At 39.9% G+C, this 18642-nt stretch overlaps 1 protein-coding gene across 11 annotated transcripts in view; it reads right to left on the bottom strand.

The window, feature by feature from the left end:
- Nucleotides 1-18642, bottom strand: part of LOC102312117 (pleckstrin homology domain-containing family A member 5) — an 84317-nt gene that overhangs the window by 34770 nt on the left and 30905 nt on the right. For all 11 annotated transcript variants that reach the window (XM_014335765.2, XM_014335768.2, XM_014335766.2 and 8 more), the window contains exon 4: nucleotides 1383-1466. In XM_014335765.2, coding sequence (XP_014191251.1) covers nucleotides 1383-1466 — 84 coding nt within the window. The remainder of the gene's footprint in view (nucleotides 1-1382; nucleotides 1467-18642) is intronic.

The raw sequence follows: 18642 nt of genomic DNA, 5'->3' as shown, positions 1-18642 counted from the left end.
ATGTAGGTTTACCGCTTTTCTGTGTTGCCTTCGCTAACTGGACCCGATGTGCGTTCTTTTTTCTCCTTTTTTTTTGCAGATTCTGTAAATGATAAAACTCAAATTGCTAAATTAGATATTATCTAGCACTGACATGTTGTGCTTCTTAGCGTGAAAAGCGGCAGAAATGTGTGAGCAACACAGTGGAGAGAGGAATGTGTCAAGCGAGTGCAGTGTCACAGTTCTGGTACAACAAGCTTCTTCACAAACTTTTTTTTTCCTGATTATTCAATCTATACCGAAGAAAAGTGCTGCTCAGAAGATTTTAGAGAGACAAATAGGTCACTACAGCATGCTCTGGAAAAAAAACCAACTTTCTAACCCACATATTGGAAAAAGCTGAAACTGGTACTCATAAAGAACGACTGGGGGATTTCTTCTTTACTGCCGAACCACTTGAGAGTGAAATAATACGTCTTGGAGCAGAACGTGTTTCAATCAGTATTCGGTGCTAAAATAAGTGACACCAGTTGTGATGGCTTGATTTTAGTGGAACAATCTAATGGAGGAGATCTACAATGAATGGGGTTTAAAATCTAACTTAGAAACTGAGCAGAGCTGGAACATGCTATGATTAAGCTATGATGGCTAGGGTAAACCATGAAAGCGCTGTGGGCTGTGATGTAAGCTGTGTATATTTAGCAATCTTACAGACTGAAGTAAATCAGAATGGGAACTAGTTAAGGAGGGCAGTGGAGCAGACAGATATTTGTCCTCACTTTCGACATGCTGCGGACTTAAACAGTCAATCAGGAAGGTTATGAAGTTAGAGGATGGTAATGAAAATACTGGACAGAGTCATAGTGTTGATCTCCTGTAAGTAAAAGCTTGAGATGACTGACATCTGATTCAGTCATGTGGGCAAAAATTTGATGACTGAAAGCAGTGTAGATGATCACATGGACGTCACACAGTTGACCCTGTACTGTATATGAAAAGGACATGAACTTCTCTCCAGGTCAAAACAAGGGCCAAAATGTGATTAATCATGTTTTCCACTATTTGATGTATGCCTGAAATAATAATGGTTTTTACTCTGGGGCCTTAGCACCAGCACTAAAATTTAAGTCTTTGAAATATGAAAAGTTACCTACAAATGTTTTTTTTCTTAACAGAACTTTCCTTCTTACTGCTGAGAAATTTCTTTATGAAACTGCATAACTGAGGATGCATTGAATAGAGGCTTTGAATTCAAAGGGCAGAACTGCAAATAGACGATGGCACGGCAACAACTTATGCAATGTTGCCTACACATGAGGAGTTTCAACAGCATACTGTAGTGCTAAAAATGCTGCACAGTGGCATTCTGAGAGAAAGAAAAGAAAAAAAAACAAGAGACTTACTGTTCGTTGATGACAAAGATGCAGTTGTCTTGCGAGGGTAAGCCTGACACAGGATGCTTGCAGGTCACCTTCCGTTCATTGTGGCTAACGAGGAGGAGGACAGGGAAGAAAAAAAAATACTGAGCATTGTTTTGGTCAAAAAATAAGTCTGTCAATAATAGATCTCTCCATTTATACCTACTTTTAAAAATATCTAATAGACATGCTGCTTAACAGCTTAGACACAGAAGAATTTCAGAAAAATTTAAATTTTTGCTTTTATTTGAATCTTTTACTAGCAAAACATAAGAGAATCAAACAATTGATATTGTGTATGGTAACGAAAATTGCATACACAGTGCGGAAGTAGTAGTAAGCCACACCAATTAAGAAACTGACCACACTTGAAATGACAGAGTTTAAGCCAGAAAATTTGTAGGTGTTGGGACTGATAACACATTGCCATGGAAACAAAACTACTGTATTAAAGGAAAAATGTAAAAGTCGAAAACAATTCTGTAGAAAACTAAGCATGTGTCAAACTTTAGAGCCTTATGTGTAATTTCTTGTCAACTTATACCTCCTTAAATTATCTACTGTCTTTAATTGTTGAGTTCAATCTTTAAACCTATAGTCTTATTACACCCCTCCCTCAAAAAAACAAACAAAAAAAAAAGCCATTGCTATTACTGCTAGTAATTCTCAGCACACTAATAATAGACCTTCTCTCAAGCCCCCCATCATGACACATCAGTCCCATCTTGACACAAAATCACTGACAATGTGCTGACCAACAGCCAACCCAATCAATTGAGTTGTAAATGGCAGTAGTCCTCTGGTTGCTAGCAGGAGAGCTAACATTGCATGGAAAGCTTGCAAGCTAACAGCAAAGCGGCAGCAGCTTGGAGGTATTTCAATCGAACTAATTTCGAGGATTAAAGACTTCTTCTTTAACGAGAAGAATGTAGACCTGGCATTTGTGAGCACTGCTTCTGAGCCTGCTCAGTAGACCGTTAACTTCATACATATTATGATTCCATAAAAATCAACTAGAAGAGATAGTGGAAACTGACCTAACTTGACACACATTGTGTCAGTTCACCAGAATAGGTACTCTAGGTACTATGGCTGCTCAATAGGGGCAAAAATTCTTATGGCTTGTCTACTTGGGATGGACTTGGGAGAGAAGAGGCGTTTAAATAAAAAGTATGGCAGTAGTTCTCTTAAACAAAAACAAACAAAAAATGTATATATTTAAGTTTAAACATGTCAGTTTTTCCTCTTATAATTTATAAAATAGAGGATATTTGGTACATCCAAAATCATTTGAAAGCCCATTTGAAGAAATCATGAAAATGATCATTAAAAAAGGGTTCCAGCAGGCTGTTGTGCTAACATACACTCAAAATCTAATAACAGAGGAACAAATGATGCCACTATCCTGTTGGCCAATTAGAGCGGCCTGCAGTCAGTTCCACCCTGACATAATTAGAACACCAGGACAGCGACCTCACAGTCCTTGAAGAACAGCAGCGTACTGGTAAAGGAGCCAGCGGTCAGTGTGAATGGCCTCGGGGTGAGGAAGCTCACTGATGGGCTTTAGTGTCACTCATGTTAATCATTTGTTGCTTTAACAGTGTCAGTGGAATACTGCCAAGACTGTAAATTTAACATCAACATACAATTTAGCTTCCTACCACATAACCTGCAATTTAGAAATAGAAACTGATAGTTATTTAGTGACTGATACAGAGATGGGGTGCAACTGAGTATTTTATACATATCTTAATCAACATAATAACAAAAAATGGAGACTTAACAAAACATATGGCTTGCAATGTCAACAAAGGCATCAAAGCTACTCCTGCCTTTATGTTCTGGATAGTTATTCTATACTTTAACTCAGTCAGGCTGTACTATAAACACAAGAGACTCAAGCTACAGCCCAAAAATAACACAGCGTTTAAACACTGAAGAAACGACCAAATACCAAGTATAAAATATGGGGTTTAGTTTCATTTTAGCCTGAAGAGCAACAGTATCCACAGCCCTGGTCTATAATTACTGGAGGCTCTGTTGGCAGCAGAGCACTCTGTGCGGTCTTTGGGCAAGCCAGCGGCACCATATTTCTTTGGCATCCCTCACACATGCCTATGCTGGTCTGCATAGGTTGGCTACAAATACCAGAGAGAGAAAAAGTATAGATACACAAAATAGTGGAACACAAAAAAGAACATTCCTTTGCACAACAGTCCCAATAATGATTTCTACTACAGAATCAGCTCCAATCAATCACATTTTTTCACATTTCTAAGTGTGGATACTGACTATGACCGCTGTCAGTTCAGATGCCCTGTCATCTCCAAAAAACTCTATCAATGACAGAGAGAAAACTCTCCACGCTTGTTCTACCAAACTCCAATAACCCGAAAACATCCCGTCCTGGTCATACTGTCAGTCTAGGCCAGTACATTTCTGGAGAGCAATCATCCAGGACGGCATGGGTCAAGCCAGACTCACCACATAAAGAGCAGACAATGGGCATAGCTAGGCACAGCACTCAATTGTAAAATGGTGGTAGAATTAGGCCAGAGGTTCTGCTCCCAGCTAAAAATCACCCAAACCAAATTCAGCTACATTCACCTGCAGTTGGCCTTCGTTCATCAAGGATCAGAGCTGTATCATTGTCAACTCTAATCTGGGAGATGAGAGCATTAAGGAAGGGTCACCGTCAATTTGCCAAAAACTTCTTCAGAGCTCCTGACGAAGTGACTTCCTTACAGTGGCCCATCATACAACTGCGATTTCTGCATGTGCTATGCTGCATTAGGCAAGCAACAGTACACAACAAAAACAGTAATGCATTTTCACTAAAGCAGTCTTTCTTTATTCACTTTAAACTATGTAAAATTCCCATCAAAGTTAAGCCGTTCAAATGCTGGCAGGCCACCATTCAAGGAAAAGGGTTATTAATAACAATAATATACAATTGCAACATTTTAAAGCCCTGATCACCAAGTAGTGTTTTCTTACTGCTAAGTTGCTCTATTTGTGGTGCAGGTACAGCTGAGAATTTCTCCAAAAGTACTGCTTGTGCTGGCTTGTACAGCAAATGCACAGTAAGCTACACAAAATGCATACATGTGGTCAATCTGTAGAGGGGCTCTAGGGCAACGACAACATCCATTACCTCCCACATCTGAGGATGTTTGCAATAAACACAAACACACATACACAGCAGCGGGAAACTCTTTAAATGCTGCAGGAAGACACTAAAACTTGCTGTTTCAGTGCAATTAAATACATTTTATATAAGAACAATTCACAAGAATAACAATGTCAAAGCCATTCATATTGTAAGGTAAAGATCTTAGAGCATTATTTTACCTTGTTAGTATGCATTAACCTACACTTTTTGGGTGAATGCATCATAAAGAACTTTGTATGTGTCAAGATACACTATTTTGAGTGCAATAATTATGCAGTAAAACAAAAACGCACCGAATGAAAACACAAAAAGACTGTTTAGTGTTAAAAGATTGCTCAGACTGCCAATCCCACTCCCAAACCAGCACCCTATTTACAACTTTTCAGCTTCTTTCAGCTCATTGTTTTGGTTTGGCAGTCTGGGTGGTAAAATCCCAGAGGTTCTGAAAGATGGTACAGTAAAGTAGGGGCTTGCTCGACACGCAGCTCAAAGAAGTCAATTATACATTAGTTGCGCAATGAAACTGGCAAAAATAAATAAATAAATGGACAAACAAAAAGGAGTCAAACATCTGCTGTAGCAGCCAAAAGACACCAGACAGTTCCCAGTAGTCTGGAGACCAAACCAAGGATGTGAGGCAACTCTACACAGAGAGGACCCCTACACAGTCTTTGCTAAAATAATCAAGCTCTAGTGACTCCCGTCACAATCTCTTTCTGTCTATAGTAAGAAATGTTAAACAGGTACATGAGGAAATATAATAAAATTAGAAACTTAACACTGAAACATGGATTAAAAACAAAATTATCAAAAATTATTTATGGGAAATGCACTTAATCCAAAAAGACAGATGAACTTAATTTACTTAGGGCAGTGTATTTACATGTCTGTAATTAATCCACCTGAATCTGAAAAAGAAATATATTACCTCTATTAAAAGAAATATTAAACTATACTGAAGTATTCTTGAGAGTTGACAAGCTACAAGGCTGTTAGAGTGGCACAAGTGCTGACCCTTAAACACATACCACACCCTTCTGACATCCACCAGGTTACCACTGAAATGTCAAGGGCAGGGGTGTCCAACTCCAGGCCTCAAAGGCTGGTGTCCTGATAACACCCTGGGTCAACACACGTGAATTAAATGTTTAGTTCATTACCAGGCCTCTGGAGAACTTCAAGACATGTTGAGGAGGTAATTTAGCCATTTAAATCAGCTGTAGACAACCTGCAGGACACTGGCCCTCGAGGCCTGGAGTTGGACACCCCTGGTAGGGTGTTAAGGCTGTCGTCCAATAACAAACAAACAAAAACACCTAAGAGAGGGTGCCTTTCAAATGAAGCCCCATACATTCATGTTGATATTAGATTTTTGTGGTTTAAAGCTTTTCTGTTTTTTCCCTTATGGGTGAAAACTCTGAAAACAAGTGATGGATGTTGATTAACCCTAACCCCAACCCTAGGTGTTCCACCAGTGACCTGGTGGATCTTAATATTCTGGAACATACTGATATAAATTAAAGTTTCAAAGATAGCTGAAGTACCACGCTCAAAATGAACCTGACTAGGGCTCTTTCATTTAAGGATACAAACTATGTACCCTTACATGAAAGGGTTGCTCTCACAGAGCTTTATAGAGATGGGCAAGCTGACACAAGTCAGAGGTCAGTGTCTGTATAGCACACCTTTTTGGACAGAAGTAATTTGAGAAGATCCTAAACATTCCCATCACAACCATCTGTGCCTGTATGCAGGCCAAAAAAGGTATGATGATACAATATACTTTTTCTGACCTTTTTAAAAAAGGAAGGTCCTTTTTTAAAGCAACCTACAAAGGAGCTACCCTTTCCATCTATTCAAGCTATACAAGAGAAACATTCACAACATGATTGACAGCCTTGAGAATAGTGAGAAGAATTTCCTCAAAATCAATTTTGCTGTATCCATATGGCACTGGGAGCTAAATTCATCCATGACAGGAACACGCTACAGAACAATTACTGGCAAGAAATGTGGCTCGATTTCCTTGTTGTAAACAACATGAGGGCCTTCCAAAAAATATCACTAAACCGTAGTCCTTAATGACTGTTGATGGCAGTTATTGTTTTAACCAAAAAAAAAAAAAAAAAAAAATCTACTTTTACTGTGACCTCCTAACTGTGAGTAAATATGTTTTCCACCTCACCCAGCTAATTTTAGTTTGCAACAACATTTAAAATAGTCACACATGTTCTGCAGGATGTGGTCTGTGGTCAATACGGTCCAGATTAAATTAGCTTAAAATCACAGTGTTTTACTGTAAGACGGGCATGTGGTAGTAGAGCAGAGACGCATTGTTTCCTCTACATTTTAGTGTAAGATCTCTCCCTTTGTTTGTTCATGGGGCGGGTATGGGTGAAGTGCACCCACAGGATCTTCTGCAGATGTACAAAAGGTGCGGGACTAGGAGTGGGAGTAATGACCGACCACCCTGCAGTGAGGAGGGTTGGGGAGTTTTCTGTCTCCTGAACTGTCCTGTCCAAAATAATTAGCAGTGAGCTGCAGTAATGAAGAGCTTAAGGTCTGGGAGGGGGGGGGGTCACTCCAGCACTCCACAGGCTAAGCTTTTTATTGCTCCGGGTGGGACTTTGATCCCATGCTCTCGTTCCACTGCAGTTTAACCACAAATAACTAAGAGGCTGCAAGAAAGATCCATACCATTATAGAGAGAGGGATAGGGCTCCATGAGTTTTGACAACATATAATTGGATTTTAACACCAGAACTTAGGAACCCTGTTGAAATCTCATAAAATATCTTTGATGTTTATTCAACAATCTTGAGCTTAAAAAAAGACTTAATACAGTGATCCTAAGTTTGGTTAATTTAAAAATAAAAAACTTAATAATTAAGATTATTAAATCCTTGGTTTCTACCAATAAAAATATTAAGAAAAAACCCACTATAAACAGCGGTGGCTGTCATATATTTTGCTGTCAGTCAAAAAGGAGGGAAAAAGCCACTGAAGGGGATTTCCTCATTCTGTGTTCTGTTGAAAAACTGGAAGAAATTCCCCCCAAGTCATGGTGCAGAGTTTAAAAAAACCACTGTGGCAAATTTAGATTTTGAAAAAGGGCTTTTCAAACAAACTCTGCAACACAAAGGTAACCTTGCAAGGGTAAAAGATGAAGCACTGTCCCAGGACGACTTGAACTGATGATTAAGTGACTTTACGACACAAAATCACATCAATTAAACAACTTGAAATGGTAAAATGTTCCACTTCTCCAGACAGAAAATTCAAATTCTGCATTTTCTGTAACTGCTTTCTAATTCTGGGAAAGCTCAAGCAAGGAAACCCATGCCACTTTCTCTCTCCTCACAACTTCTATAAATACACACTGCCTGACCACAGCAAATGCATCCTATTTTTAATTGAATGCCTTTATAACTGCCTCAAGGTCTCTACAGACTGGGCATTCAAGTGTGCAGGCAGGTCAGAGGAGTCAAGCTATCTAGCCTGCATTCTTAAAGACATGAACCAATTATAATGATGCTTTAATCACAGGATAAGTGAGAGCATTTGGTTCTTGATTTTTTGTTTATAAGAAAAAAAAAAATATCACACACAGCCTAGTAAGATGATCCTACAAGTGCTAGAGTAATAACATATCATACTACTCAAAGTAGATCAGATGGTAGACAATCATCAAGAGTTACCATCATAAATACATTATATATCTGCAGCACATTTAACTGCGTTTATATGTTGTTATCTGGCAACCTTCACCCCTAGTAAAGCCCCACCGACATACATATGGGCACAGCCTGATATTAGCTGTTTGTCAGTGTATCAGTATTAACAGTTGATCAGAGTAGACCCAGATGGAGCGTAAACAAGTGATGCACAACTCGTGAGAATAAAACAAGTTTATTTTTAATTGTAGTTATTTTCTCTCATATCTAATAAATAATGACACATAAGACATGTCAGGGAAAAAGTCATCAGCCTGATTTATAAATCACCAAATACGGTATTGGTATCAGACTAAACCCAACTTCATATCTGTAATACTAGAGGATCACACTTTTTTTTTTTTTTTTTTTTTTTAAATTGACAGGATATTAAAGGAAATGAATTTAAAAATGTTGCTTTGTCTCTTAAACAAATGAAACGTCAGCTCATCAAACAGACCCTCATAATGATAATTCTTTTGGCAAAGGTCAAAAATCTAATCCCATTACACGAGAAGGAAGTTGAACATCAGACAAAGCCCACGAGTGCCAATTGGGGTTTTCGTGCCATCAGGTAAGTACTCCTAACAAGCATGAAAAGAGTTAGGGCTGGTATGGTACTCTCCAATACCACATGGATGCTGACCAGAGGTATGAATAGCCCTCCTCACAATAGCTGAGCTGAATAGGCAGAATACGCAGTTTATGAGAGGGCGTGTGTGGGGCAGTGGGAGAAAAGACAATAAAGGACAAAATAGCAGCTCTGCAGTCCACACAAGTCACAGGACAGACAGTGCTCCAAAACGTAGTGATGTAGTGTAACATGATGAAAACACACTGTGCTGAAGCACAAATACTGCAGAAAATAGAACCCATAGCTTAATCTGGAGGCCTGATTAGCTTAGACCTTCACCTTAGACCTTTAAACGTATTCACAGAAAACAGCTGCTCATTCGGGCAATAAATCTGATTTTTTGCACAAATAATTAAATTAGCAGCTCAACTGAGGCAGCTGTGACTGCGAGCAAAGTGTGTCAAGGTGACACAGCTGAACGGGCAATTCAAGCAGATTTCAGAGTCATGGAAACAAGCTGCCTTATTGTGGAAAGAAAAAACAGACACAAAGGCTGAAAGAAGTGAAACCAAGCATTTGTGGGGAAAATTTAGGAAGTATGCTGGAGGTAAACACCTATGTTTGTAGACTAAGCTACACTGTGACCTTATGCCAGAGGCCAGTCCCAGCTGTTCCTCATTAAACAAAAGGAATGGTTCCTTAAAGGTCTGCTGATGAACCAAATACTATCTTCCCACCCATATACTTGCCACACATCTAAAGTTTCTACCTTCACTTTCAGTGTTGTGAAACTTCCCTTATTAACTACTCCATGTTCAATTTCAAGCTTCATTAAAGACAACACTAGGCTTGCATACAAAACGGCTGTATCAGGAAAAAAATTGTATTTATATTTGCGCATATAGAAATTATGCCTATATACCATCACTATTACCATTTGTAGAGCTAACACAGCTATTTAGGTCTGTTGCAGGACAAAGAGCATAAGTGTGGCACCCTAAAATAACACAAACTCTAATCAAGGTCAGCTCCTTAAAGAAATAGTGAGAGAGGCTGTGGTGGTGGTGATGGTGGAGTAGTCAATCAAATGCAAAATTAATAACTGGACTATTGACTACTATTTTTTTATATGTTCAAATTTCTAAACATTAAAAGGTTAAGCTTAAAGTGAGAAGTAAGAACAGCTTTTATGTGTTCATTCCCCTTTTTTTGCTACATACTGGAGTAAAGAGCCAAATTTTAAATCATGCAGAACTGAAAAGGTTTCCTCACCACAGGCTGCCTGCACATGAGCCCGAGCCTTTCCTCTGGTGTTTTTTTTTCCCTACTTACAAAATGCATGAACACATTTTTGCTTCTGCTGCCATCACACAAACTACATGTGAATCTAAAAGACAGAGTTTGAAAAGGAAATGCTTTTAAACATTTCACCCATTGTTTTCTATCCATATATCTCTGCAAAAATGTAAACAGTACACAATAACAATTGGTTTGTACACAACTGCATTTCAACGGGCTGACATCCATCTCAAGTTTTTGCCATTTTGCTGGTTTATCTCTCATGAGTCGATGATTGAAAACAAATGGGGCCCCGCCCTTGCCTGTCCTTGATGTCTTCTGCTCAGTGACTGCTGGGGCTGGATCAGCAGAGATCATCAGGGCATCTGTTTATCTCCATTATTCTAGGCCTGCCCTGTGCCTCCCATTCATAACATTTATTTGGATAGCCTATCTACAGCTACCTACCCATCCAAAATTTTCAAATCAACTCTTTATACCTTTAAAATTCCAGCTGAAATGTCTAAAAGTCCAATTTATATTAAATCACACTGATTGGTTAAAGAGACATTAGCTTGTGAATGCTGTTAATGTTTTGCAGAGGACTCAAGTTTAAGTTGATGGAGTGCTCCAGCCCAGAGTAGATCCCATTCATAAAACAACAGTGGGTATATGGACTGAATACACTCACACGCAAAGTGAATGAATACTAACTACAGAATGGCTATTATTCTCCTTATTATTCTCGATTTGACAAGTATCTCATCCTTATTGTGATACGCCACTATGTTCCACGTCTGTATGCCAACATCCAATTAATGCTCTCCACTCTAACTTTATCCCATAATCACTTAAACCCCACTGAGTCCTGACCACACTAGTCCCCCCACAGATATACCATTTATATGTTGTTCAATTGTAGGGGACAAATACAGAGAAACTCAATCTCCAGTCTAAATGCAATCAAATCCAAAAACTACCTTTACAGATGATGCTTGAGTATGATCCGCAGCTCATACATGAATGTAGAAATAAGGAAAACAGCGAACAGCATGAATAAAAACACATCTGATAAGGATAGGAGGAAAAGGCTCAACTACTTAATTGTTTGGTTATTCCAAGAAATTCTGGCATAAACCACAAAATCCAAATTAAAAAATAAAATCCAGTCTGTCGCAACGTAGAGCTTAGCAGTTTATTAAAAGAGTGCATGGTCTTGGTCACTGCTGGAAAGACTGTAATTGTGGCTCTACTGACTGTGATGGACAGATAAAAGGTTTTAAAGATCACAGAACCACTGCGCAGATCAGTATTGTAAGGAATTAAAAAAAAAAACTAATACAACAAAACAGAGCCATGAGGGTGAGAACTGCCAGGCTTGAGGACTGCTTGCAGTTAAGTGATGGAAAAATCTGAAAAAGTGAGATGGAAATGATTCTTCAATAGCTGCAAAGAGTGGTTTAAAACTTGCACCATGAAACCATGATAATACACTCGGAAAAGCATGAAACTCGATTTGCATCAACAGCATTCAAAAACTAAAACGCAGAATGAGAAAGTCTCAGATTTTATTTAAGTATTTCCCCTGATGTGGCTTACTTAAACTGCTGTCTCCATCAAAACTCCTGTTATCACATTTGACCACCAGTAAAACATTTTAAAAAAGAATAACATATTTGAATTCAACTGCTTTGATCCAAAGTAGAGTAGGAAGGAAGCGTTTCTCACACCAAGCTTGAACCATTGCACTTAACCATAAGGATGATCTATTACATGTATTTAACAAAAACACGAGAAATAGATCAAAGATACCACATAAGGGGTCATAAGCACCACAGCATGTGTGCCATTACACAAACAAGAACCCCAACTAAGATAAAATGCGGTATTATGGAGAACGGTAGTGTCCAGCATAAAGCCATGTAAAGAACAAAACGCTGACTGGGAGCCTGCTCGGAGCTGATTAGAGCTGCAATACAGTACAAGGCAATCACGGGGGCTGCATCTCAATAGCCTTTTGCTAGCATCAGCCATCAGCGTCAATACATTTCACATCCCGAATATCCCAAATCACTACCGCCTTACTTCACAGTAAATCCCGTTCAGTGCAAGTGGCACGCAGTACAGCCTGAGGTCTGCTTGTCTTTTTTACTTACAAAGAAACGCTTCCATGAATGTCCAGGCGGCTTCAAATCATCGCAGTGAAGTCAAGCAGGCGAGAAAACGAGCAGGTAAAACAAAAAAGAAAAACAACATCAACAAACACCGTCTTATCCAGATGTGAACGTTGCAAAAAACGACGTGAACAGTTTGTCAGTGAAGAACAAGCGTGCGTCGTGGAGTGCGCTTTCCCCGTCCGCGGCTGCTCTGCTCTCACACACGGCTCAGTGTGGACTGCTGACTGCCGCGTGCGCCCTGTAGTAGGGACACAGTGAAACACGAGAGGCGATGATGTCACGGTCCGGGTTTAAAGAAAGGAAGGTAGCCGGTGGCGTTCTCGCTTTTTTTTAATATATAGAAAAGCACAGCGGTACAAACCCGCCAATACCACGCTGGCACAGCCTGACTCACGCAGGCTGGAAGACTTGAAGGGCTCCCGTGTGGTGAAGGCGAAATTAAAAAAACAAACGGAAGACTGGTGGACTTTTCTCCACAGTAGCCACGCAAGATTTATTCTTGAAACGCAGTTTGCAAATTTCCCAAACTCCTCCGCTCATATGGGATGGGATGGGGTGGGGGGTAATATAACTGCATGGAAAAATACGGGGAGCCCAGTAACAGCTGGACACATTTATAACTGAACCACATCTGAGATGGAAACATACACCATCCCTCCGATGTTTATTTAGGAATGCATCCAGGCAGGTCAATAATGTGAATATCAATGAGTCTGAGCGCTGTAGCTCCTGGGTGAGCCGAGCTGTGTTATTTCTGGCATTTACTGCCTTAAATATGAGTGTGGGTAGGTGCGCCTCCTTCAGCTCATTCTTCAACAAGTCCTGACAAAGGGCCGTGTTGAAAGTGAACTCAGCCTCATCCTGAAAATATTCTTTGGATCATAGCGATAAAAGTTGCTGTGAACATGTGGAAAACATTGAAGCCATTGTGTAAGCACGCTTAAAATATTTAACTAGTTTTTCTTAGCTCTGGTTTTTGATTCCTTTGCATCCCAGTTACTGGAACTGTACTATCTCTGGTTGAGGCTTGTTAGTTTCAATAGGACAGAGCAAGAGAAAGAAGTGAATATCAAGTAGATTCAGCAGGGAGCCCGCAGCTATTGAGGACATGAAAGCACGGACAATGACCCCAGCCTCTACCAAGAAGCCAAACAGCTCTTCCACTCATCAACCTGCTGGGTGCAGTGAATGGTGCAGGAAGACACCCAGGGACAGTCAATGCACTCTTAGCGGCTGCTTTTCTCTCCCTTTTGCCTCTGTTTAATAATACTTCAACACTCCTTAAGGAGTATACTGTATCTCTCAAAGAGACAGATTTAAAAAAAAATGCCTTCAAATACTGAATGTATTTTTTATAGGCAGAAAATGCAGTAAAGTGGCATTACACATTATAACGCCATCTGTAATACGTGAACTACCTTGACCAGCTACATAAATAATGCATCGAGCTTCCATTACAAAGAGAGCAGTAAAGGGGGTGTATTCACTCCTTCAGCCATCCTTGGTCCTCCAGGGAGAGCCTCCATGTTGGCGCTCAGAGCTAGGGGATATGGCCACCACCTGGGGCACAGAACAGACACCATACCCCAAGAGAAAGCAGAGGGAGATGGGAATAATGAGTATTTGGCACATATATGATAAGATATTTAGTGACCCAATCCCAGGAAGATGAATCCATGGCGAATGAAGATCTTGTGCTCCAACGCCCACAAAAAAAAAAAGTGTCAGAGGGGAAAGTCAAAGCAAGCTGTTCAGCCATCTGCGTATGTGCTGTGTGGCGAACATGGTGGTTTTATCCAGGATGACTACATGAGTGTTTGCTTTCAGTGCCCAAATCAAAAAGCAAACAGCAGTCTATTAATCTACACAAAAGTCTGTCCACTGCCAAGGTCTTCACTTTGTTACATAAAAGTGTGACAGGGTGGTTACAGATGACAGCGCATCCACACATTTGATTCTCACAAGAACCAAGCTCTGTTTAACAAGTTTTATCAAAGTACTCCCTTGGGAAAAAAAATGTTTCTATCTGCTCACTCATTGTAAAGCTTGATTTATAGTCTTGTGTTGAATCCTATGCTGTAGTGGGAGAGAGAAACTGAGATAATCATGTTGCACTGTGAGCCAAAACACTGAACAAAAGTTACTCTTACTGTAGGAAACAGAGAAGACTTCAGAATCGATTTAGTCTATAGTCTATCTAGAGCTATGAAAACAAATAAAAACAGCTTATGTGCTTGGAATAATACTAGCTATTGCATTAGCTGTGCACCAGTCTGCTTTGCTGAGATGTGTACTGTGAGCTCTATGAATCATGCTTAATTCCATTTAAGGGCATCTATGAGAATAAAAAGAAAATGTAGCCCTTGCAACCACCAGGTCTGTCTCAGTTACCCCAAGGCACAGATCTGCAGGATGTTTTCAAAATCATACATGTCACAACTTCAGTAGCTCAGATTTGTGTGCCTGGCGGCTTAAAAAAAATGAAACCAGCCCCGATCAACCCAGCCACTGATCTTTTGTTACAATTGCAACTGCATGCTATTTGTTGTCATTTTTTTTTCATTTTTTATAAATTAGGAAGCGTGAAGTTAAACCTCACAGCAGAAAAACCCCAGAGAGGTTTCAGTGGGAGTGAGAGTCCTAAAAACTGTTCCAAGAATTAGTTTAAGTGGGGGTATAGCCAAACCAAGGTTATACAGTCTGTTTCATCCCAAACCAAAACTCAGCTACACTTAATTTTATGGCAGTGCACCATTAAGCTTTATGAGCGAAAGGCTAACACAGTGGGGCAAGCTCAGATCTGTTGATGTTATCACAGCAGAATTATTTAACTTCACCCCTCCTGTCTGGCTGTCCAAGCTGAAAGCCTTTAAAGAAACAATGCACCTTCTGTGGAAGCAGATACAGAGGCTGTGAACAATAGCAACATCTGTGCAACATAATGCAACTTGAACAACAAACCTGTAATACACCAACTTTAAAAAGGATCCTTTGGAATTGCACCTTATCAGGCAGGTGATGAGTTATGTGTTAATGGTTTTCTGTTTTTGACTTATAATGAAGAGAGAACCCCTCTGGACCTTTATTATTTAAAAAAGTTAAAGGTTTCATAGTGTGCATGACATGCTATGTTAAGAGTATAGTAAGTCTTTTTTGAGGTTGCTTAACTTGGATTGGATAATAGAAAAATTCCATTGTATTTATGTAGTGCCAAATCATAACAACAGTTGCCTTGTGGAAGTTTATATTGTAAGGTGAAGACGCTACAGAGAAAAAGCCCCAAAAATCAACCCACCACTTTGAGCAAGCCTTTGGCAACAATAGGGAGTAAAAACCCTTCTTAACAGGAAGAAACATCCAGCAGAACCAGGCTTGGTCAGGTGTCACAGTTTGATTGCATTGTCACGTCATATGAGAGTTTACGGTCCAACAATTTTAAATCCACTTCAAAGAAGTCTCAGTAATCCTGGCTAACAGCAGCTAACAGATGCTAACAGCAGCAAAAAACTTAACTTCTTAAAAACAGAAAAGTCTCATTGACGTGTATCTCACTCCTTTCATAAAGGTTTAGAGTCTCCTCCAGAGTAATAGATGTTAACATTTGGCATAGTGACAGCTGAGGTAAACAGTGGACTGACTGCCCACACTCACCACAGATGAACAGTGGCCAGAGTTGTTTGTCCTACAGCGGCCATTCTAGCTAGGATTATGCACTTGAATAGGAAGGGTTAAGAAAACAGAATTCATTTGACAGCAATCTGCAATGTACTGACATCTAGTGGTGAGATTTTACACAGTGTAACTTTAAAGTAAATTTTGGGTACCATTAGGAGCTGACTGCTTTACTCTGTTCTAAAAGCATAATAATACTACTTAGTCTAATAACATGTGGTTAATGTGCATTACAGGACCTTTGGAGCCACATAGTAACCTAACAAAGATGCTAAAAAGTAAAAAGAAATTTAAAAAAACTTCTATACATTGGACTGATTATTAGTGGGCAACAGAGTGCTTCTCTTCAGGTGTAGCTGGAACTAGAAGTTTCATCTCGTTCTCGGCTGACAGATCTCAGGGAGAAGCTTTCAGACTCATTAACTGCCCACTCAGAGTCAGTGAGAGACAGGAAGGGAGAGGAAATCGCTAAGTGTTCACACTGTTTATCCACTCTCAAAGGAGCCTCTGCTACCTGCCCACTCGCTCTCGTCTTTGGCTCTTTCCTCTTCCACCTACACTCCCAAGCTCTCTCCTTTGTCGCCAAGGTGCAGATTATTACCTGCCAGTGTTCTGAAATGCTGCACGTACAATGGCTGCAACTAGCAGTAGCCTGAGGTTCTACTGTGAAGAAGCCACACAGAATCAGAGCGGCACGTTTTCCAGCACTCTGCGGGGGCCTCTGTTCCTACTGTGTGACAGCGAATAAAATACTGCATGCATAAACAGTTCAATTCCCAGCTTGTCCCCAGGGAGCCGGTGAGAAGACGGGCTGATATGGCCACCCTCTTGGTGTGCCAGTGTGTGAGAATGGGGGTGTCTCCCGCTCCAGTAATTAGCTGAGTGTGTCAGATGGAGCTGAAAAACATTTCACTCCTGTGTGCCTGAGTGAGCGCATCCAGACACACAAGACCAAGATAAAGTTACTCTAATAACATCAGTGAATTACATTTTTTTTTATTCAATAAAGGAATCGGTGAACACTGAACTTGACTGATTAGCACTGATTAAACCAAGGGATCCGAGTCAAAGGACATGAATTTGGGAAGTGTAATCTGGAATGAAAAACTATGCATCTTTCAGTGCATTCAAAGGACTTCTTACTAATTTGCGATAAGGCATGGTATGCTGCCCGAGGAGATACAAGCCACCACTGATGCTATCCAATACAATACAAGAAGAGCAGCAAAAGAGAGAGAGACTACCAGAGCTGTTTCTATCTTTGTGTAGGAGACATGGTTGACAGGAACTGAGAAATCCCTCAACAACATAGGGTCTTATCATCTGCCTGGGTTACAACAACGAAAGCATTTACATCTGATGCAAACAAGAAAGCATTTCTGAGGAACCAAACTGACTGCAGTCATTGTGTTTTCACTGAATGAAAACAGTCAACTTGTACGATGTTTTTACATAATTTGTTTTTGGTGTATTGAACTTGTGTAAAGATCTTGCACTTAGCATTTTGAACCACAATGGTTTTCTTTGTTAGCGGATACAATGAAATAAAGATTAGTTTAAATCAACACACACACACACAAAAACAACAAAAAGAACATGGCTAATTTTACAGAGGCAAACAAGTAACTCAGTCAATAACAAGTTAAACTCACAGTCTGGCAGGAAGTCTGGGAGAAGTGAGTGGCAGTGTAGAATCCTACTGACTGTAAAAGCTGGCTAGAAATCCCTGTCCCAATGACATGTTCAATCTGCAGCACATATTGTAATCGGAGGAACGGGTTATGTTAATGTTCATGTTCATAGACCAAGATGCTAAAGTCACAAAAACCAAGGGATGGAATGAAATTTATGTCAGCAGGGCAGTGAACCTGCAGTATTTCTTAACCACAATGTGGGCGTAGTGAGTGACATCACAGGTAAGCATGTGAACAGAGGGGGTCGGACTGACTCACTTCACTGCTCAGGCTTATTGTGAGCATTAGCAGTACTGACAGTCACACATTCCAAAGTTTACTAGTCAAAATACCAACAGTGATGCACTCTTGCAAAGAGGCCTCACCCAGCCCTTGTTGCAATCGCGTCTACATGCTGACCAGGCTCGACTTTCTTTTTTTCTTTTTTTTCCCCCATTAAATGTAGAATACCAGCAAAAAGTGCAGGTGCTGCCAATGCCTATCGTTAAAGAAATATGTACTGATGCTTTACATCCATCATCAAACAACTGTCAGCATCAGCCTGTCGACTTTTGTTTACACCAGCGAGGCAACCAAACACAGAGGTAATTATTTGGACATGAATAATTTATAGTTCAACGCTCAAAGTAAACTTTAAAACCTTTAGGTAAGCAGAGCATCAATCCACTGGGCTTCAGTTGTGCAGAATGATGAGCCAAGTGTATTATACTGTATGTACCCCTAGAAAATAAGTTGCTTAGATTTAGCAATATACAGTCAATATTTTTTTCCAGAAAAAATATACTTGCTGGTTCTGCATAATTAATACAAAGAGGACGTTTGTGCCTTTATTAAAAAGTAATACATAGAACTACCTCTTATTTGGCACTTAGATCTTTAAATCCTACTTTATATTACTTTGCCTGAGATCACACAGAAATGTCCCAGTTTCGTGTAATTTGAAGGTAATCTGAAAGTTTGGGACT

The sequence above is a fragment of the Haplochromis burtoni genome, unplaced genomic scaffold (assembly GCF_018398535.1).
Source record: "Haplochromis burtoni strain Fernald_Lab_line unplaced genomic scaffold, NCSU_Asbu1 Contig_77, whole genome shotgun sequence".
Classification (NCBI taxonomy): domain Eukaryota; kingdom Metazoa; phylum Chordata; class Actinopteri; order Cichliformes; family Cichlidae; genus Haplochromis; species Haplochromis burtoni.
Note: the sequence above shows the minus strand (reverse complement) of the source record. Positions and strands in the feature narration are given on the sequence as shown.